A 25043-nucleotide genomic window follows, 5' to 3' on the forward strand; every position below is an offset into this window, starting at 1 on the left:
ACACAAAATAAATTGTTTCTCCGAAATCACATTACCTTGGACAAAATAATATCGATCGAAATTCTAACCAACAGATTTCATTTTTGACCATGACAAGTAAAGCACTCAGCTCTAAGAAGTCTTACAAAAGGCATTTTTATCATAAATAACTTTCTAATCTGCTTTTTTCAGAATAAACATTTTTAGATGAGGTTCTTCTCCCTTTTTATAAAACTTTAAATGTTCTATAAGTCTTGCTGAAAATTAAAAAAAAAATTCAATTTCTCGAAAAATTTTTATTTTTTAATAAAACTTTTACAGAATCAATATAAAAATTCTATAACATGCCTTTATAATCGAACATATATAAAGCATGAATGGTACAGTAGATATAATTCATGTTATAAATTTAAATAGTTTATATCTCAGCTTTGATAAAATAATTTAAATGCTTATAAATTCTAAGATTAATTTATTTTCTATACAATTCGGGCATTAATAGGAAGGATTCACGCGTAGGATTATATATAAGATTTCTATAGGTTGATACTATAAGGAGCAATTATTAGGAAGTTTAAAAGGAATGGCATAAAATAATGTAAAGTTTAAGAAATTATAAATTGTATAATATATCCTGAATAAGAAAAATTGATAAAACATGAAAGAAAATTTAAAAATCTATCCAATAAAAATAATCGATGAAAACATCGATTTGCATCTTCATTTCTGTAATTAGTAAGAGAAATATTGGAGAAAATAATTATTTTTTTTTAATTTTTAGAAAAATAGTACAAACATTAAGATAAAATTTTACACACATCAATGAAGGATTTATTATTTATGATCATAAATTATTCATAAACTAACACGGTTAAAATTTTTACATTATAAAATAATAATAACATTTTTTTAAGTCAAACTGTATCTAGTACGTGTCAAATGCCAAAACCTATATATCAATTTTTTATCACTTGATCGGATTGTTTTCTTGCATGACAATAAAATCTGGAAAAGAAGCGGCACTGACAGCAGTAAATGACATTTCCAGCATATTGCACAGCACATATATGATCTAAAGGAAAACGGAAGTAAATTTTATCAAATGTTAATTGGAAATATTTTAAGAAATTTATGTGGTGAATACAATATCCTTTTCCATTTGAATTGTCGAAATTTATAAATGATTTTGTTGTTATTAAATATTACAGGAAACAATTATTTGATTGTCGGCCATTAATTTAACGTCTTTGGTAAATTATATTCTCTAAGAGAGGTACCGAATGACTTATATAATTCATCCGTGATCTTTGACTCAATTAGCATATTTCCAACTCCTTTTGTGAAAAATGATATATAATGCAATAATATAAATGATGATAGAGAATAGCGAAATGCAAAGAGAAAAGGATACAATTGAGACAAAGTATATCTCAACTGTGTGACATTTACTGTCTGGAAGTGATCCTAACGTGCTCTATTACTCGGCCATCTCTCAGATCTACAATCTCACTAAACCTATTTGTTCTTTCTTCTCCCAAAAGATCGTCGACTTCTCCTACTCTAATATCATAACCTGCAATGAAAGATTGCTAATCATTCCCATAATTATCCTTTTTTTAACTTATATTTTGCCTCATCAGAAATATCAATTTCTATTTTTAACGATACTAAAATGAAGAGGAGCGAAGAAATTTGAATTCTATTTATCATTTGTAGAGGTAATGTATTGCATGTAGTTTCGAAAAATATTGCGTGATTCCAATCATTTGTTCCTCATGAAATCTATTTGTATCAATATAACGTATGAGTGATATGGAATACCCTTAGATACCAAATAACCTGACAATGAATGATATATATATATATATATTTCTTTTTAGTAACGCAACGTGGACTATTGATTTTAAAATATTGAGTTACGAAATTATTTATTGTTAAATATTCCTTAATGCTATTAATACATAAAATTTTATAAAATATATATATCAAATTGATTCCAAGCGAATAAATTTATGAGTAAAAGAATTTTAAATAAAAATTTTATGAAATACATTATCATTTATCATCATTTTTTAAAGAATTAATGCAACTAAATTCATTTCTATACATTTAAAAATGTATAAAAAATAATACAGATCTATTTTAATTAAAATTTTATATTATAATATAATAGAAATTTTATTATTTCAAGCCTTAATTTAGTTTTATATAACTAGATTTAACATTTAATAATTAAAGTAACATTCTTATAAAGTGTGTTCTGATCTCGATCTTTGAAATTTTAAATTTGAAATAAGTTTTTAATATTCTAAAAAATTAATTTATTTCTTTAAAAATATTTGAAATTTTGCCATAAATTAGAAAATATGCTAATTATTGTTAATTTTCCTAAATAATAAGGCATAAAATATAAAATTTTATATGAACTTTTATAGTTTTATTTGCACAGTTTGTCTGAGATCCTACGCTTGATGTGTAATTTATGAATAGTTAAATTTATTAATGCTATAAAATTGATAGCAATTTAGTTAATCGATAGGTGAATACGTAATCAAAATCGATGAATAAAGATATTTAAGCAAATTATTTTAAATTTATATAAATTGCGTGTGAGGATTTCACAGTCAAATATTAATTATGGTACCAGACTGACTGATAAGGTGACACCAAAGACAAATAGAGGTGAAAGCAATTTAATTAAAAGCATTACTTTTTTCTTGTTACGTTTGTAGCATATTAAAAGAATTATATTTTGTTTTAAAACAGGAATAAAATAAAGCTTACGAAATTATATTTGCTTAAGTAATTATGAATATGTTCAAATAATAATTATTTTTACTTCAAAACAATTGTAAAGTTGCAAAGTAATCATGAATAAATTTTTAAAAAATATTTATACAAATATGTTTAAAATATATAATTTATATTTACAAATCAAACTGTAATTTTAAGCATTTCAAATATGCTTTTAAAAATGGGTTTTTCTAACACTTAGATATATTTTACGCTTATCGAAAGCCCAGTTTATCTTAGTGAAAATTTATATAACTTTTTAAATCGCTATTTTCGGGTATTCTTAACAAAATACATTTTAACTGATATCAAAGCTTTGAAAATCCGGAAGGATTCCTTTTGACTTATCAATGCTTACCTATCTTTTCAAAATAAATATGTTTATAAGTATATTTCTGGATTTCTAATGTTTGCAAAGAGGATATTAGTTAGGATATGGAATACTTTATCCTTTGAGACAATATTTTACTTTTATACTTCATTTCGGAAACACTTATCAATATTTCTAACGCTTACTGCAATCAAAATCCTTTCACAGCTAGATATAAATTTACGTACAGCATACATTTTTAAAAGAAAATCAATTAAAATTTCTAAATTTTTCAAGTAAAAACATAATATCTGAATTAAATATTTAAAATGAAATTTTTATAGAAATAAAATAAATAGGATGTACTAAAAGAAAGCAAATATTTATCCGATTTTATTTATAATAATCTCTAAGCATTTTATTCCGAAACTATTTACTTTGAAAATACCATGAACAAATCATGCCATGAATGTTTTATTAGTGCGATAACTGTTTTTTTTTCCTTCTTTTTTTTCCAACATCTCACAAAGAATTCAAAGGAGAAGTGAAGGACACCCTTCTCCGAAATCACATTACCTTGGACAAAATAATATCGATCGAAATTCTAACCAACAGATTTCATTTTTGACCATGACAAGTAAAGCACTCCGCTCTAAGAAGTCTTACAAAAGGCATTTTTATCATAAATAACTTTCTAATCTGCTTTTTTCAGAATAAACATTTTTAGATGAGGTTCTTCTCCCTTTTTATAAAACTTTAAATGTTCTATAAGTCTTGCTGAAAATTAAAAAAAAAATTCAATTTCTCGAAAAATTTTTATTTTTTAATAAAACTTTTACAGAATCAATATAAAAATTCTATAACATGCCTTTATAATCGAACATATATAAAGCATGAATGGTACAGTAGATATAATTCATGTTATAAATTTAAATAGTTTATATCTCAGCTTTGATAAAATAATTTAAATGCTTATAAATTCTAAGATTAATTTATTTTCTATACAATTCGGGCATTAATAGGAAGGATTCACGCGTAGGATTATATATAAGATTTCTATAGGTTGATACTATAAGGAGCAATTATTAGGAAGTTTAAAAGGAATGGCATAAAATAATGTAAAGTTTAAGAAATTATAAATTGTATAATATATCCTGAATAAGAAAAATTGATAAAACATGAAAGAAAATTTAAAAATCTATCCAATAAAAATAATCGATGAAAACATCGATTTGCATCTTCATTTCTGTAATTAGTAAGAGAAATATTGGAGAAAATAATTATTTTTTTTTAATTTTTAGAAAAATAGTACAAACATTAAGATAAAATTTTACACACATCAATGAAGGATTTATTATTTATGATCATAAATTATTCATAAACTAACACGGTTAAAATTTTTACATTATAAAATAATAATAACATTTTTTTAAGTCAAACTGTATCTAGTACGTGTCAAATGCCAAAACCTATATATCAATTTTTTATCACTTGATCGGATTGTTTTCTTGCATGACAATAAAATCTGGAAAAGAAGCGGCACTGACAGCAGTAAATGACATTTCCAGCATATTGCACAGCACATATATGATAACATTGTGAATCTATGCTATACCGAAACTAAAGAAAATCTGACATTTTTGACAACTCGATAACATATATATATTTATTTATATTGTTTAGATATATTTAGGTAAGAGGAAACCTAAAGAGAATATTGAATAATTTATGTAATACTAATGTATATACGTATTACTAATTAGAGAATCGAACAGGATTTATCGGGCACTCAAAAGTGGAGTCTCGTCAGGTACTTCCTTAATTGTATTTCAATTAGTACACAATTACTGCTTAATTAACATTCAGTTAACGAGAAAAGAGTAATTATCCACTGTTTTCGGAAGGTAAACTTAATGTACGGAAATGATTTTGATTATTCAATACGGATTGATGTAAGTAGACGAAGTTGTCACAACATAAATATGAATATCCTGCTACAATCTTTTATATCAGAAAAATGAATAAATTGATATTCATTTATACTTTTAAATATCAATTTAATCGATTGAGAAAGAAAAAGAAGGAAAATATATTTAGTGATTCTAAACGTAGAGCGCATTCGACATTCTGAATAATTTTCTTTCTTTTTTTTTTGTGTCTTCGCAGCCAATTTTTGTTTCAGAAAATTTACTTTAACTCCCTCCTGTATCATATAATTCATAAAAAAAATAACCTATCCTTATGGGAATCCTGATTTAATTTCAATCTCGCACCGCTCTGAACACACATAAAACATAATGAGTAAAATGCAAGATTTATTAAGAGATATAATTTTCTTCTTCTTTTTATGTATCTTTTTCGTCACTTAATTACAGAAATAATGGTAAAAAGTCGAGAGGGAAATTTATGTCATTTTTCTAAATTTAATCATATCTATTTGGTTCTTAGCCAATAATTCTTTAGATCGTTACTCTTATGTAGAATTTTTTCTTCTTTTCTTTTATGGCACGCATCTGTCTTCCCTAATAGTTTAAATTCTTAAGTCCACGCCAGTGACACTGTAAATATTATATGTTACATATATTTTATATGTAAGAAGAATATTAAAAAAGTCTATTTTTTCCTTCATAAATTGTTTTTCTCGTTTTAAAAATAACTAAATTATAATAATGCTTATTATCATTAATTTGAAACATGAGCTTCGACTATAAGAACCGTTTCTATTGATTTCTTCAACAGTTGTTCTAGTTTTTCCGCTTCATCCTTTAGAACTGTTCTCGTTTTTTTCTCCGTTTTTATCTATTTTTTTTCATAAGGATCGTTTTTATTTACATTGTTTACTTTAGAATTTCATCAGAAAGAGTAAATCTTAATTACGAAACGGACGTATTCATACGTTCTCTGTGTTTTATTCTTCGTTTAAACAATAAATTTTATTTAATTTAAAACTAGTTGTTTTGAAAGTATTTTTGAAAATATATAGAACAACTGTACAACTAGTTTAGAAAATATTCATGATAATAAATAATTTATTTCTTTTCTCTTCGTTTTTTTTTCATTCCGTTTCTCTTCTCTATTCATTTTTATCATTTAACTGAACAAAATGTCTAATAATAATATTTAAAAAAAGGAATAAAATAACAATTTAAGAAAAGATAATATGATAATTGCCATTTTGTTTTGCGATAGCAATACGAAAATTCGTAATAATAGCAATACACATTACTGTTCTTTTTTATTGTTATTAATCAATTGCTTAACAATCGAGTAACGAGAAACTTTAAATTTTTCTCGTTTTTAAATGAGAAAAATTTAAATTTAATTTGTACATAAAAAAAATTCGTACAAATAAAGGAAACAATAAATTTAAAAGCAATAAAATAAACATTTTTTCCCATTTTTTTCAGTAAAATTAAAGAGAAATAAGTTCACATTTTCACATCGTTTATTTTTCCTGTTTAAATTTTTATTAAATATTTTAATTTGTATTTAAACATTATTTTTGATATATTCAAGCAGTGTAATATTTAGAATTATAAATATATCATTATAATTTGTTATAATTTATTCATATGAAAAAAATTTTATGATCTTCATCGTGTAATAAAGATAAGAATTTATGTTTCCACACCTTTTATTAAGACAAGATATAACATAAAAAATGAGCAGGTACAGAAATCTGAAAATTACAACTTGTAAAATCATCATCGTTTAGTTATATTCACGAAATTTTGAACTGAAGAAAATGATGATAAAGAGAGGGGAAAAAAGAGGAAGAAGATGAAGAAAGAGATTTCATCTTCAGAATCCTCAGACACGCAACGTATTTTAACTGAATAGTGCTACAAACTTGCATTCATTTAAAATTCAAAACTTGTTTCGAGTAGCTAACTGACAGATGGCATCGCTGAGGGCGTTTCCCACTAAAAATACTTGCTTTCAAACTTGAATACTTAATGTTGTAAAAGCGCATAGATTTCAATGGTTGAATTTTTATCTTTATAAAGTTACCTGTGACATTATTATTATTATTATTATTGAATTAATTTCATCATAACTAAAACGTTGTTATAATATAACCTTACTCTCGACACAATTATATTTGTAGTTAGAAAAACAGAAATGTAACTAGATTGAGTTTTATTTCATGTTTTTTAATAGTTTCTACGGTGTAAATTTATTGCATAAACGTATTTTCTAGTCAGAGTTATTATAATTACAAATGATGTATTATTAAGTGCTTGCTATAATTTGTTGAAAGCGTTGTAACGCAAGTAAAAAAAAAAAATCTGTATCGATTAAATTGATAAAAATAACCATGCTTAGGATTCAATTTCTTGATTGATGATCTAACGATCGCATAATATTTTTTTTTTGCTAATGTTTCCGATAGAGTTTTCGATTCCGTAACGATAAATCGTGACGAAGTTGCGTGAATATCTCACTAAAATTTATCGAGAGACATCTAGAACTTTCCGTTTTTTCATTGGAAGACCTTTTTCATGATCGATAAGCTGGGTGAATCGCCGTTCATTGTCATATAAGGGATAAATTGTGATGAACGTGGGTCAAAGAAAAACGAATGTCTTCCTCCGTGCCGTCGCATGGTCAGGCAATCGGGAATTTAGATCTCTGGAGGATTTCCAAACCGGATGTGCTAATAGGAAATACGATATTAAGACAGCAAAAGAAAGTACAGCGCTCAGATCAAAGGCACACATAAACTCTTTCATAAATTATGACAAGTCATCGGCAATCTTCATAAGCAGTAATCAAACTGCCTACTTAATTAAGCAATAATATCGATTTAATGTATAATTTAAACGCGGAATACTTCACAGATATCCACTTTCTTATTAATTTTAAATAATAATCATTTATAAATGTATAAATAAATAAATTCTACTAAATCGAAATCTCTTTAACTCGATATACAAATCATATTGTAATACAATAGAGTATTACAATAAATGATAAGTTTTTTAAAGATTATAAACATATGAAACTTTTTTACGATAAAAATTGATTTTTTTTCCTTACACCAAGTTTATCCTGTAAATATTAAGTGCCACTTCCTGGCACTCCCAGTCCATTTATATGATTTCTTTCTGCAGGAGAGGAACCGCTGATGCAATTTATGTAGGATCTGAAGAAGTTTTATTGAAAGTGCCTAACTCAGATTATTTATAACATCTCTGTTCAAGATAAGAATCGTTTTATATGCCGTTCAATTTATGTTTTTTACTGTTTTACATTTAAAAAAACCAAAGAGAAGTTTAAAGCTACGGAACAAAAGCGTAAAAACGAAAATTACTATTTAGCAAAACTATAATAATTTAAAGCTATATTCCATGTTTTGCACTTTAAAAAAATGTAAAGAACGAGTTCATATATTATCGAAACCAATCCAATTCCAGATTTCTGTTGTGGGAGCGACAAATACAGGAAATTGAAGAAGATCTGGTTGATGCAATTGAAAGACGATTTTTCTATATATATATATTTTTTCCTCCGATATGAAAGAGAAAAAGACTCCGAACAAACTATTCCACAGTTTCTGTACAACACGGTGTTGAGAAAGACCATCTGCTTCTCAAAAAAAATATTAATCATTCCAACATAGATGTTTTCTTGGCAATGATACACCACTCTTTAAAGTAAATTTTGACTTTTCTATGTTATTCTAAACCGTATAACAAGGATTACGAGGTGTTTTACAGAATAACTGTAAATAAAAATCGTATAATAATATCTTATTCAATCTTTTACAAGACGTTAACACCAAGTTTTATCTATCTTTCAACGATTCGAAGCGCATAAATCTGTTAAGACATGTGAAAATTTAAATTTACCATAATAGTGTTTTAGAGAATATTTATTATAACTTATGTAACTTTTTCTATTTTAATCAATATTTTTGCTTTAAAAACTCGCAAGAGTTNGACAACATACTCTTTTCAGGAGATTTCGGCTTGATCTAGCAATTTGTATAATATTATCATCTATTAGCAGTTCAAATGATTCTTTGGTAGTCATTTTCAATTTTTGACGCAAAATTGAGATATCTTTGCAAAATAATTGTAAAAATAAAAAAAACATATAAACATATTTCCACAAAAAAAGCAACGTAACTGGTATCGTGGGGGCTGCGCGGCCCCCAGAAGGTACGTAGCTCCATCTTTTTAAGTGCTACAGGGCCGAACATTTGGCACTCGCTAAGAGTCGCGACGTAATGAGATTACATAAAATGGCAGATGCGCACGATATTTAGATTTTTAGAAAATCGTAAAAATATGACACGTGGGGGCCGCGCGGCCCCCAAGAAACCAGTTAAGGGTTAAGTGCTTGCTATAATTTGTTGAAAGCGTTGTAACGCAAGTAAAAAAAAAAAAATCTGTATCGATTAAATTGATAAAAATAACCATGCTTAGGATTCAATTTCTTGATTGATGATCTAACGATCGCATAATATTTTTTTTTTGCTAATGTTTCCGATAGAGTTTTCGATTCCGTAACGATAAATCGTGACGAAGTTGCGTGAATATCTCACTAAAATTTATCGAGAGACATCTAGAACTTTCCGTTTTTTCATTGGAAGACCTTTTTCATGATCGATAAGCTGGGTGAATCGCCGTTCATTGTCATATAAGGGATAAATTGTGATGAACGTGGGTCAAAGAAAAACGAATGTCTTCCTCCGTGCCGTCGCATGGTCAGGCAATCGGGAATTTAGATCTCTGGAGGATTTCCAAACCGGATGTGCTAATAGGAAATACGATATTAAGACAGCAAAAGAAAGTACAGCGCTCAGATCAAAGGCACACATAAACTCTTTCATAAATTATGACAAGTCATCGGCAATCTTCATAAGCAGTAATCAAACTGCCTACTTAATTAAGCAATAATATCGATTTAATGTATAATTTAAACGCGGAATACTTCACAGATATCCACTTTCTTATTAATTTTAAATAATAATCATTTATAAATGTATAAATAAATAAATTCTACTAAATCGAAATCTCTTTAACTCGATATACAAATCATATTGTAATACAATAGAGTATTACAATAAATGATAAGTTTTTTAAAGATTATAAACATATGAAACTTTTTTACGATAAAAATTGATTTTTTTTCCTTACACCAAGTTTATCCTGTAAATATTAAGTGCCACTTCCTGGCACTCCCAGTCCATTTATATGATTTCTTTCTGCAGGAGAGGAACCGCTGATGCAATTTATGTAGGATCTGAAGAAGTTTTATTGAAAGTGCCTAACTCAGATTATTTATAACATCTCTGTTCAAGATAAGAATCGTTTTATATGCCGTTCAATTTATGTTTTTTACTGTTTTACATTTAAAAAAACCAAAGAGAAGTTTAAAGCTACGGAACAAAAGCGTAAAAACGAAAATTACTATTTAGCAAAACTATAATAATTTAAAGCTATATTCCATGTTTTGCACTTTAAAAAAATGTAAAGAACGAGTTCATATATTATCGAAACCAATCCAATTCCAGATTTCTGTTGTGGGAGCGACAAATACAGGAAATTGAAGAAGATCTGGTTGATGCAATTGAAAGACGATTTTTCTATATATATATATTTTTTCCTCCGATATGAAAGAGAAAAAGACTCCGAACAAACTATTCCACAGTTTCTGTACAACACGGTGTTGAGAAAGACCATCTGCTTCTCAAAAAAAATATTAATCATTCCAACATAGATGTTTTCTTGGCAATGATACACCACTCTTTAAAGTAAATTTTGACTTTTCTATGTTATTCTAAACCGTATAACAAGGATTACGAGGTGTTTTACAGAATAACTGTAAATAAAAATCGTATAATAATATCTTATTCAATCTTTTACAAGACGTTAACACCAAGTTTTATCTATCTTTCAACGATTCGAAGCGCATAAATCTGTTAAGACATGTGAAAATTTAAATTTACCATAATAGTGTTTTAGAGAATATTTATTATAACTTATGTAACTTTTTCTATTTTAATCAATATTTTTGCTTTAAAAACTCGCAAGAGTTGTTTTTAGATATCGTTTTTTTCATCTTCTTTTCCAAGTAGACATTTCGTGCCATCATATGACAAATCCTTTTAAGAAATGATGCATTGGCGTGTATTTATATTGAGAAATTTTTCGTTTTCATCAAATGAAAAAAGAATTACGAATATTATATATAATATTTTCCTATCAATATTGTGAAAAATATTAAATGTTCTTTCGTAAATATAAACTGGAACCGAGTCACCCATCTACATTATTTTTTACTGATATATATATATATACTTTCACTATTTTATATTTTTGCATGAACAAATAAAGTTACGTAGAGACGGTTTGTACTAAACATCACGCAATGTCCAATTGTAATTAGTTAATATTTGCTCAATAAAATCCATGGAACATCTGCCACTGCCGAGTCGTCCATCATACAGAATCTGGACTGTGTTGCTCACTTATAGAAACCTGATGGAGCACACTTTTCCTGTTTAAATTTTTATTAAATATTTTAATTTGTATTTAAACATTATTTTTGATATATTCAAGCAGTGTAATATTTAGAATTATAAATATATCATTATAATTTGTTATAATTTATTCATATGAAAAAAATTTTATGATCTTCATCGTGTAATAAAGATAAGAATTTATGTTTCCACACCTTTTATTAAGACAAGATATAACATAAAAAATGAGCAGGTACAGAAATCTGAAAATTACAACTTGTAAAATCATCATCGTTTAGTTATATTCACGAAATTTTGAACTGAAGAAAATGATGATAAAGAGAGGGGAAAAAAGAGGAAGAAGATGAAGAAAGAGATTTCATCTTCAGAATCCTCAGACACGCAACGTATTTTAACTGAATAGTGCTACAAACTTGCATTCATTTAAAATTCAAAACTTGTTTCGAGTAGCTAACTGACAGATGGCATCGCTGAGGGCGTTTCCCACTAAAAATACTTGCTTTCAAACTTGAATACTTAATGTTGTAAAAGCGCATAGATTTCAATGGTTGAATTTTTATCTTTATAAAGTTACCTGTGACATTATTATTATTATTATTATTGAATTAATTTCATCATAACTAAAACGTTGTTATAATATAACCTTACTCTCGACACAATTATATTTGTAGTTAGAAAAACAGAAATGTAACTAGATTGAGTTTTATTTCATGTTTTTTAATAGTTTCTACGGTGTAAATTTATTGCATAAACGTATTTTCTAGTCAGAGTTATTATAATTACAAATGATGTATTATTAAGTGCTTGCTATAATTTGTTGAAAGCGTTGTAACGCAAGTAAAAAAAAAAAATCTGTATCGATTAANTTATTTTTCAGCTCATTCTTATAATCAGTTTGAAAGTGTATCAGTTTATACGGACAAGTTTCTCCCCATTCCTCCCAACTACTTGAGCCAATAAATATTTAATAGCTATTTTGTTTTTTAAAAAAAGTAATTTAAAAAATTGTTTCGTTGCTAAACTGTTTTTAATTACTCGGTTCGTATTTAATATAGATATATTAACTAAACAGTTGGATGTAGGTTTATATGTTTAATTATAACCGTTTAAAATTTATTTAGTAGATTTATGGGTTAATAATTGAAATTAAACTTCTCATTTTCAAAGAAATCATAGAAAATAGGATAAATAAAATTCAAAATTATAATTTTTGTTTGATGGAGCAACGTTATTCACTATTAAGCTATAACAGTTTTAAGCTTTTCATTCATTCATTCTAATTTCATTATCACGTATTGTTTAAATTCATGTGCGCAAAATACTGATAAGGTTATAGACCCCGTAGACATATTTGGAAAAAATGAGAATTTAAATTTAAAACGTATAGAATTTTTGATTTTTGTGTAGCCTAAATATATTCAGACCTTTTAACATTAGCGCAGTCTTTCAATGTAATCAAATTCGTATAGTTATTAATCATAACTTAAGCTTGCATTTACTTGCTGTCTAAAAAATTCAGTCTTGAAAAATATTTTTTAAAAACTCTATTTTTCATTAGCTTAAAATATATAATTATTAATTTAAAATATAAATAAATGTAAACCTAAACTTTTTATTTTTAACTATTAATATGTTTTGTATTAATTTCGTTTCTAGATTCAATTCAATTTATATCGCAACTAGCCTAAAAAATTTTTATGTATAACAAAATATTAATCTTTCTAAATATTCATTGTAGCCTGTAATTAGAATTCTACAAAGGAATAGTTTAGGCCTGTTCAAATCAGAATAATTATAATTTTGTTTCTCTCATCTAATTTAAATCTATATTTGAATTGTAAAAATGTTCTTATTCTGATACTTTTTAAATAGTTAGCGGTTAGCAATGTTGTATAAATTTTATTTTATAGATCTGTATATTAAAAAAAATGGCTATTTTTACTTTTTCTTATGTGAGAAATTCGAAACGTCTACACTTTTTCGTTAGTTATCTACTACTATGTTATGTTGTAATAAATTTAAAGTTCAGAAAGAAGACTAGCTTATTTTTGTTTTGTGTTCAATAGCATTCACGGAAGAAACTGAACAAACGAGAAATTGTATATTCTGTACAAATCACTGACTATACAGACAACATCATATAGCTGTACAATTATACAAGACTCGGCTGACACATAAATTACACGACAGCAACAATGTCAACGGGCCAATAGGGAATGTTAGTCCGTAACTATTCACATCAATTGCACGCACAATTATAACTTTATATACAAACCTAGAGATTTTCGAGTGATCTCAAGTTGGTCAGTAGCTCTCGAGTTAGTCTCCAGCATTGTTTGGCCGCATTCTCCAACGAATTAGCTGATTTTCCTTTAAACAGATCGAGCTGTGGTAAGAAATAATGAGGACACCGACGACACTGAAGACAAGATATCAACTGTAATAAAATTCCATTTAATCTGTCTCCTAGACATGTTTCGTCCCATTCCAATTCACGAGGATGTTTCTCGCATTCATACAATAACAATGTTTTGAGATGATAACTAGTGACTGGATTTCCTGGAAGATCCAAATGTCTATCGCGCAAAGTTTTTAGGATGCTGAGACATTTCTGGCGACAACCTCCCTGTAAAAGACGATTTTCCGCTTCACTGAAATTTAATACCCAAGCATCGCCTTCCATCGATGATTGTTTACCTTGTAAAGAAATGCATTCCTTGGAAAGGAGATCGAATCCTTCAGTTTTTACTTCTGCTACAAGATTGGGATTAGGCCACGGAATATGAGGAATTGGCCAGTGCGCGGCCGACCGAGGCCAAAGTCCACTACACCGGAAAGCCGGCGTAATTTGGACGACATACCTCTCCCGAATGCGTAATTTAACTTCGGTAGTGTCGGCCACCATCTTTACAATGTCCCGATAGCTACATTTGTCACAAGCCTGAGCAACTAAAGTTTGAAATCTAGAACGGATCTTCCTGGCGGACAGATAACCTGAGGCCGTAATAAATTCGACCCAAAGTGACATGGAACGCTTACGTCCGTCGCTCAATTTCAATACGGCACAGCCTGGTAGAGAGCCGTCGTCTACAAAATTAAATACTCCCATTTGATTCAGATACAATACAACCTCAAACTCCGTGGGAGAAATAACGTCGAAGCCCTCATAACGTCCGTTTCCTTCGTTCAAGGAAGATATGAATCGTGGTTCTTGCACTTCGACTTCTTTTAACACATCCTGTACCACTTTGCACACTTCGCGTACTGTTTTAGCAATGGCAGCTTTTCTCATTTGAACTCTCTCTCCGTAAAACTTGTTCAGCTGGTAGAGTAACTTTGACTGAGCTGCCATCATGTCTGGTGGCACTAGCATCCTTTTCCCGCTGCTAAGCTTCTCTTCTGCGGCTACACTGGTTCTCCCGGTTTCGTTTAATGCTCGACTTGGATACGGTGGGTGTCGCCAAATAACTAACTCCTCCCACCGTGTAGATAACCAATTACATGCCAACGTTTGGCATTCCACTTCCCGGAGGGAGCGCAGATTGGAAGAAACGGTTAGCACATGACATGTGGGGTGCGTTATGTGAAGACATCGGGCGGAGCCTCAGACCATGTGCTCATCCGTCAAAGATACTTGTGCGTGACTCGACGCCGGTTGCTTCGATTCTTTTCTGCATTGGATTTGTCTGTCCTCTTTATTCTTTCAAGTAAGATTCTAGATCGTAATGTGTGTCACTTGATGATATATGATGAATTGCTGAAACCTTTGTTGTTTAGTCACTCCTAAAATGAATATTTGACCTACGGCATGCATTTTCAAATATTTAGACCTGGTAATCTGCCTAATTATTTTGACTTGACAGACGTCATCACATTTATGTGCTTTTAAGAATTCTTAATTAAGCGGTTTGTTTCTTTTAACGTGGGTAGAATTCAAATCTCTTTAGTAAGCATTAAATTATTTAAATATTCTTTATTTTAAATTTATGCTATCGAAACCCAATGAAAATTTATTCGTTTTTATAATAATTTAATCTAAACTATTTTTATTCTTAATAAATAGGCCTATATGTATTTGGTGGTTCGATTTAAATATACTTTAATAAAATTGTCATTAGAAGACATTTGTGAATGAAGCAAAAAAGTTTAGCTTAGATATAGCATAAAATATTATGTTAATCAGTTTATATTTAGTGTTTTAATCACTGATCTTATTAGAAAAGTTAAAACTTGATATAAATTATCTGTTTCTTTTGAAGTGAAAGTTCTCTTAAAAACAATCCTGATTTTAAAGTAAACAGAGTTAAGCATTATTTAATTTCTTAGACTTGTAGTCTATGAATATTATTATCTTAGATTCCATCTTTAAACATTTTGAAGCAATTTAATTTCTTTTTATAATAGTTCTGGAAAGCCAGCTTTTATTATCAAAAACGATGAAATTATTAGATAAGAGTGTAAAAACTCATAAGTTTCTGGAAAACAGTTAATTTACAGTTGTATGAGGTCTTTTACAGTCTTAATAATTTTCTGGCTCATTTTCTGAAGCCGTAGAAATTGTTAATCTGGTTTTGTTTTTATTTTTATTAAAATAACATTTGCAATAGCAAAATATAATAATTGTTTTAAAATTCAAAAATTTTGATGAAAAAACTGATGTATTTAAATTATTTAAATATGTGAAATTATTAAAAATGTGGATAACGGTTTCATAGAATAGGCCTATGTATGTACTGTGTAGATTACATTTTAAATTTGTTTGCATATCGTATAAGCTTTTAACTTCGTGATATCATTATTAATGTAGAGTATCTTCTTCGCTAATGATTAAAAAAATTTTATTTTTGCGTTTACAAAACCTCCATAAATTATTTATAGGACTAATTATCAGATAGTAATGTCTGAATGGAATGAAAATGTAATAAAAATAGGGCCTACCGTTGAAAGCCTGATCAACTAGATTCATCAAGGTAGTCTTCTCTGGTAGTCATAAATTTAAATTGATAGGAAAAATTATCTATCTCAAGTCATCAGAAGAAATTAATCACTCAGAAGAGATTAATTAATAAATGGCCAGAATGAAAATAAACTTAAGTTAAAACTAGATCTGTTTCCAAAAGAATATGTACTTACAGTGGTCATAAAAATCTATATGATGACAACATTACTATGCTGTTGTCGTCATATACATTATTGTTGCAATATGACACTTTTCCATAAGACATTGTTCAGAATTATAGATTGTAATTAGTATTAATGTGTGATATTTATTCAGCATCCTTTGGGAATAGGTCTAATTTTTCATTGGTAAAAGAGAACTCTTAAATTCAGCTGTAAGTTTCTTTCACTCATAAGGTTTGAAACTTGCCTATTGTAATATCTTATAACAAATACGAAAATATCTAATCAATTTAACTTCCTTACGTTAAAACTTAAAAGAACAAAACAGAAATGTTACAAAATTAAATTGTGAAACCTTTTAAACCAAAATTTTTTATGGTACGTTATCATCTGTAGTACTTCTGTTATTTAAGAAGTAAAAGAAGAGGGGTTTTTTCCCCATATTCAAAATATTTAGCATTATTATAACAACGGCTGTTCGAAATAATAATCGCTTAAAAATTATAAACAAAGAATTTAATCTTACAAATTTTATCTTACAAACCGTATTGATGAAATTTTGGATTACTAAACTATTTTAATGACAAATATACGATTCTGCTAGTAAAGCAGTTTAATGATTACTCATTTCCAACTATTAGAATCTATCTTCGAATTCTATCGTAATTCTAATGATGTTTTTCCATAGGCAGTTTGAATTTTTACGTCGTTTCTTATCTCATTTCCTTCTAGGTAGACACAATTGAGACCAATGACACAATCCGATGATGTTACTGAAATTCATCTCTACAATTTGATTTAAAAATCTGATAATCGATTTTTTCTTAAAATTTTTAAGATATAGCTCAATTTAAACAGTTTATATAGACTTACTTATAATATTTACATAGTTTGCATCATCTTATTGCGATAAACTGTAAATATGCTTTTATCTTAGGTAGATAGCCTAAGATATTAAGTCTCATCGTAATTTGTCCACATCACATAGATTTACTAAGATTTTATCATATCACGAGACTTCCCCTTTTATTTAATCTCATAAACATTCTAAGAATAAAAATGCCAGTAATTTGTTTTAATAGGTTATTCTAATTAGAATTAGGCCCGTATTTTTATATTTAAGTTTACAGTATTAAGAGTTTCATATTAAATATGCTATAATTAGGCTAACTAAAGCTTGTAGGCTATATTTTACACAGTTTTATGTACAAAATTAACTAATATTCTTTCATTAACTCGATTAACTAAGAGATTGGATTAAAATATTTTCATTTTCTTTAATGTCAGGTTTGGTACTTTAAATTAATTTGAAGTTTTCTTAATTAAAAAAAGAAGGAAAAAAAATGAACGTAAATACATTTTACAGCTTCGGTGTCATAAAAATTATCCTTCGTATTGGATCTAAATGTCTCTTTTGCAAAAAAATAATTATCTTCTTTTACAATCAGATTACACATCATAAAAGACTATCGTTATCTTAAAGATACGGATTTAATGTCCATGTGTAATTTGATGTGAACAAATCTGTATAATTTTAAGATGATATATCCAGATTTATTAAACTTAACAAAGATTGAAGAGAAATCGAAAATAAATATATTTTATAATACTTTTCTTTCGATTAATATTAAGTTTAATCTAATTGAAAAGTATTGAAGTAGATAAATATATCGTTCTTTTAAGATTATTCAAAGGGGAAAAAATAAAAATATTCCTAAGAAAAAGTCCGAGTTTAGCGAGAGAGAGAGTAATTTAATACAAAATATTTTATCTGTTTAAAAAGTATGTAACTTGAAATGATTAATACCTACAAATTAGAAAAGTGAATAATAAGGGATTTGTAGTTCAAATATTTTTATATTGTGATTGTAAAATAGTAAATAAAATCAAACCGTAGAATAATTCTTATTTATGTTCACAAAACTAGAAAAAAAATTTCAAATTTTCTCTTCTTAATTATTTATTTTTGTGAATTTTTGTGGTACAAATAGACGTATTTAAGATAGTTTCATTTATTCATTGCAGTCATTTTCAAAAATCTTCTTCAAAAATTATCAGATAAATAATCAAATTTACTAAATTTTAAGTAAATTAATACCTCACGATGAACTGTAAAATTAATGTTTTATTGTCTTCACATGTTTTCCCTTATGTCAGAANCTCAATAAAATCCATGGAACATCTGCCACTGCCGAGTCGTCCATCATACAGAATCTGGACTGTGTTGCTCACTTATAGAAACCTGATGGAGCACACAGTGACATTTATGGTCCACCGTCACTACGGGAACAGATACCAAAACACAAAGCTTACGTGACGATTCTTATTCAAATATTCATTCGTCTGTCTCTTTTCTCATTGAAAATTTTGATGACTAAAACTGAAAGTCCTCCTGTGGCCATTTTGTTTCTTGTGATCCCACTTCAACCTACCAGATACATAAAATATGCATCACGTGTCCGATTTTTCATTCTTTTTATTGTTTTCTCGTACCGAGTTTATTATAAATTAATTTATTTTTGTTCGTCCATTGGTTAAAACTGAAAATATTCTTTTCAAATTCTCAATATTTTTTCCATATAAAATATACAAAAACACGGATTTCTTCTTTGGAATTAATGTAAAATTGATTTTAAACTTTAAAAAAACTCGATTTCTTACTTTATTGCTTGCTATAATTTGTTGAAAGCGTTGTAACGCAAGTAAAAAAAAAAAATCTGTATCGATTAAATTGATAAAAATAACCATGCTTAGGATTCAATTTCNATGATTTTATACTGCATAAAATTTTGCCGAGAAATATTTTGTTTTTCCAGTTGTATCACTTTTTTATGTGTATTTACATAGAGATTCTATAAGCATATTTGTTTTTAAAGTTTTATAATTAAGCGTTTTATAATTTACAAGATTTTTATAATAGAAACTTGTAGCAATTTTATGAACACTATTAGATATTACATACAGTGTTAAACAAGTTATTTGCTTGATTTAGGCTATTTCAATTTCTTACTGAAGTTCTTCAAAGTTTAAAGTAGATGTGATTTTTTTTTTTTCTCTGAAATATCTGATTTATCGCCGACTTTCTCAGTAGAAATATGAAAATTCTTGTTTTAATTTATGTTACATGAATTAATTGTTTTTAGCATTAAATAGTATTGGTAAAAGCATTTATTCTATTCATCGTCATCAATTTTTATTTACCAAAAGGAAAATAGAGAAACTACATTGGCGCGCTTAACTGTGTCTATTATTTGCTAGATTTATAATTTTGTGGGCAGGGATAGGGTTGTTGGTGTTAGTAATGTGCGATAAACTGCGTTCTTGGACTGCCCTTGCCGTTTATAGTATCATATAAGCCGAGATAATTGGCGATCTAGGATGCCGCAGCTGATACCCGAGCCATTTTCAGTGAAATCGCAATGTGAGAATCGTTAATGGCAATTGCTTCTGTAAGAATTCTTTCGTCGAGGAACTTATCCCGCTAAGAAGTCAAATATTCTCTTTAGACAGGTTATTCCATAACTGTTAATAAAGTCGCTGCATTTCTTGGATGTTTCGTGTGTAAATTGCATAAAAAGGTGCAGCTGTTATCGCTTGTAGTAGATGGATTTTTATTCTTGTACTGATTAGTTCTGATTTCACAGTGGAGTCATTAAATTAAAGAGTGGCACAGCCCATTGTTTTCTACGTTTAATGTCTTCCTCGCTACCAAAGATATAAAATTTTAAATGACGGAAGTACTGAATAGTCAAATTTTTGTTTTGGTGTTTCGATGGTGTCTTTTAACAAGATTGGGAGCACTTTTCTCTTTCTGATGTTGACCCTTAAACCAATAAGTGATGCGTAATGATCGTCAGAATAGATTTGTGTGGAGAAAAAGCTGAGTTGAGTGGTGCTCACTGATAATCTTGTGATATGGGCTGATTTACTTGGAAACAGCTTATTGCTCTATATGGGTCTTCTATTATATTCATACAGTTTTTAATGTAAAAAAATAACCAATTACATATATGCAAGATGTGGTCTAAATTTTCCTATTGTAAAAGAAGTGTGAATTTTTTAATGAATTGCTGTATTTTAAAGTACATTGCACATAATATATTTTATACATTGAACAAACTCTGTAATTAAATACATAAACTTAACATAGAGTATGGATATTAGAAACAGTATACTGTAAAAATCTTTTTTTTTTTTTTTACCATGTAAGTAATGCTAATTTGTTTTTATGATACAGGCTATAAGAATCTCGTTCTAGTTAACACTAGAACGGCGAAATAATACAATAATAGTAACGATTACTAGTAATTTAAGGTCATGATGTTATATAATAATGGGATAAAATAGCGGAATTTGATTCCCGAATAATTTGCTTAGAGCTTTCGGATTAAGTAGAGATAAAACGGATGTTGATGCATTAGTTCTCTTGATGCATATCTCCGAGGAAAATCTAATTATCGAGAAATTTGATCTTCGGCCTACAACACTCATTGTTGCTCCCTCACTTCCGATCATGTCAGGGAGGGAATCTTTGGGCTCCTACAATAATTAGGGATGTCAATTTGGATTTAGGGATGATTTATCATAAAAGGAGCAACCATTAGATTTTATACATTTTTTTATTCTCAAAATTAATGGTGATTTAAATTTAACTTTAGCCTTCTTTTAATGCGATTTTTAAGAAAAGATACGTAATTTGATCGTAAAATGATAATCGTAAAAATTTATTATAAATCCATTTACTTAATTATCTTTCAGGATTATTATACAGCAGTGATTGCTGTAAATTTTTAATTATATGAGAATTAGTATTATAATGAATAGTTTAAGATTTATTGCCTCTGGGCCTTAGTTATAAGTTTTTTTAAATCGTATTCCAACCAGAACAGAACAGGTTGTGTTATCAAGATTTTGTTTTTTGTCATTTTGAAGTTTATTCTGTTTATCGATTATAATATTTATTAAATGGGATAGGTCTATTAAACATCATCTGATATCAATTTAATTATATATGTTGTAATATATGTATTTTAAAAATTATAAAGTTTAAGATAATATCGTTCAAACAAAAGAAAAACGCGATAACAAAGAGCTCATCTTTATTATTCTGTTAAAATTAATATGAGAATTTTTTTTATTATTATTTAAACGCATTAATGTATTATATTTGTTCATGAATATGTAGCCTATTTATATATTTCGGATCTTGCTGATATTATTAGGAAACAACGTTATATAATAACCAGCTTTGCTACTTAGTTTTTGACTAGCTTGATTATATTCTGACATCTAATAAGAACATTTATTCTATAGTTTAATGTTATGAAATATTTTATGCACTCACTTAGACCTTATACACAGTATAATGGATTTTGCAGGAGTTAAGTTTATTAGAAATCATAAAAGTTGACATGTGGATATTTCGGCTTGGCCCAAGTTTATCGTGGATCGCTGGTCTTGATCAAAAAACAGAGAAAAGTTCTAGTAAAATTTATACAAAAGGATTAAATTCAGTTAATTTGGCTTATTACGTAAGGCAAAAATGCCAAATTCTTTTGCCATATATATATATCTGGTATATATGATAACTTGAATCATTTCTCAGAAAGTTAGGATTTGTTTGAAGATTCACTAAGAAGAGAAAATAAGCAAATATGCAATTGTGTGCAAATACGTTTTAGAAAATCAAATACTAACATAAAACGAACAGAAATTTAAAACATATATTATGAAATATCTGTCTATATATATGTATCAGAAATAAACTATTTACTTTGTCGATTGTACATAAATTATACTGTACATAAAATAAATATCTTATAATGAAATCCTTAAAAAATTATATTAAAATCGATATATTTCCAGATAACAAATTATGAATTACTAAAGCCCAAATGATTTATTATAACTTATTTCTTGTAAATTAAATTGTTGTTTCTTTAAATATAGTGGTTTGAATATAGTTCTCTTTCTTAATTATTTCAGGTTAAAAATATTTTAAACACTAAAAACAATTTGATTTTGTGGTAAAGTTTTAAGTGAAATATTGGATTATTAAATATCTTATATATTAATTTGTATCATCATTAGCACTTCTATTATTTCAGCATATATATATATATTTCTAGTTGTTTTTAAAATACATTTTAAAACTAAACATTCAGATCTATTTCTATAATGAATAAGGCAACTTTATTACAAGAAGACAACCCCTTAGTTACAGTAGGACCCCGATAATCCGAACTAATGTAGACCTATAGTACTGTACTGTACCTCGGATAATACGGACAGCCACAATAATTTCTGATTAAAAATTATTAATATAAAAGATTTACATTTGATCACTTAAGTCTCTCTTTACTCTTTAGTGAATTTAATCATATACAGGAACATTTTTTAAATATAATCTATTATAAAGCTAATATATAAAACAATTTTTTGAATAAAAATGTGTATTATTGGTAATTACATTTTTATCTGAATGGTTTGTCTCAAACTGAATTTGAATGATAATGGTAACAAACAAATCATTTTGTAATATCAATACATTAATACATGCTGTTTTATGTACTACAGTACATACAGTACAAGTGTATGCTTATTATTTAAGGTGCTCTATATCTGTAGCGTTCATAAATTTCTTTCATTAGATTTAAGTTACCTCGTATTGTCTGGACCAACATTAGAAATTTAATTAGACTGTTACGTCTTCATTAGTCAGTTATTTTATTATTAGCGCACAGCCCGTCAAATAGTGACGTGAAAGAGTTGTATTCAGGATGTTTTTAAGTAGTTTTTTTAATGCCCAATTATTCAATTTTTTTTCCTCGATATAAATAAAATTAATCCACGATTCTTGTCTGTAATGCGGTTATGAGTTTTCCGATTAACAAAAAAAGTTGAGTTTAGAAATCGGCGAGAAAAAGAATAACTATATGAACTGGTATCCATAGTAAACTGTAGTAAAAAATAAAATAAAATAAATAAATAAATAACTGATGATGATATAAAAATAAAAATCAAGAAAACAACATATATCGATAACTTTAGCGTTTCTTGTTGCCATTATGTCTTAATTGAAAACAGTTTTTGTTATACAACTATCAATAGAAGTAATGTTAATAACAGCATTATTTTTATTAATGGAGAGATTGTATGTTTTTGCCGTTGAATATATGCCACTCTATTTAATTACATTGCACAATTGATGAAAGACTTAGCATACTGTATGACAATTAAATTCTATATAAAATTCTTTTTATGACTTATCCTCATATTGTGTTTAATGGATCATTTAATAACCTACCTAACCTATAGAAATATTAAATTATTAACAATTTAAGTTTACTTTTACTTATAACTAGTGTTATTTGGCATATCCTAATTACAAGTTCTTACACGATTGAAATATTCAAACTATCTAATTACAGTTCAAAGGAAAGACTCGGGAAGATAAAAATTAAAAAAAAATAAATAAATAAATCAAATCTTCATTAAGTACTGCAATGCGAAGATATAAAACATTACAGCGTTTTTTGTAATTATTTGTAAAAAGCACAAAATTTATTAAATGTTCATTTAAAACATTAAGTTGTCAAATAATATAGTTTTAATGCTATAAAATGATAAAATATGATACTGTTTTACACATGAAATAAGAAAAGAAAAACTGATAAGTAAATTTGGAAAAATTGCAAATATCTTTGATATTTATGAAAATATATTATTGAAAAGTTATGAATATTTAAAGAACTGATATTTTAGCGTATTAGAGGGCTTTAATAATAGCATTTCGATAATTTATCTCTGAAGATTCTTCATAGATTTGGATGATTATAAATTTCATGAACTTGTTTTGTAAATTTGATGCATTGAATTCAATTAGGCCTAATTATTGCTATATTATTATAAAAATGTGCATTATATTCCGTGCGAAATTCTTTGTGTTCCAAAACTTTATTGCTTGTGAATTAACAATATTGATTTTATTAGTCATTTCTTAAATATTTATTTATTTCTGAGTTAAAATGTCTTCTTGTATTCTTTTTTCTACTTATTTCTGGAGAAACAAAATTGACAATTCCATTAATATTTTCTATAGTGATATCTATCATTTAATTAAGGTTATCGAGTAAATTCTCGTTTCTCTTTTTATTGTTTGTTACAAAATATATACAGGTTACAAAATGTGTGATGATTAATTTATTCCTACGAATCTGTGAATAAGACTATTCATTTAACAAGGTTCTAAAAACTGATATTAACAAAAGTTGCTTTGAAGTACGAATGTTAAAATATAGGCCTACATTTTGGTTATGAATATTTCACGTAGAGTGTTTTTCTACGAGT

At 27.5% G+C, this 25043-nt stretch overlaps 2 protein-coding genes across 3 annotated transcripts in view; one reads left to right on the forward strand and one right to left on the reverse strand.

Moving 5' to 3' along the window:
* LOC111614894 (neurobeachin-like) overlaps positions 1-25043 on the forward strand; it is a 278182-nt gene that overhangs the window by 212395 nt on the left and 40744 nt on the right. The window lies entirely within an intron of this gene.
* Positions 13458-14994, reverse strand: LOC111614921 (protein mab-21). Its single transcript, XM_023356297.1, has one exon. It carries the CDS (start codon positions 14944-14946, stop codon positions 13849-13851), a length of 1098 nt encoding a protein of 365 aa, XP_023212065.1. The 5' UTR covers positions 14947-14994; the 3' UTR covers positions 13458-13848.

The sequence above is a fragment of the Centruroides sculpturatus genome, unplaced genomic scaffold (genome assembly GCF_000671375.1).
Source record: "Centruroides sculpturatus isolate CEXI.00-Female unplaced genomic scaffold, Cexi_2.0 scaffold81, whole genome shotgun sequence".
Classification (NCBI taxonomy): Eukaryota; Metazoa; Arthropoda; class Arachnida; order Scorpiones; family Buthidae; genus Centruroides; species Centruroides sculpturatus.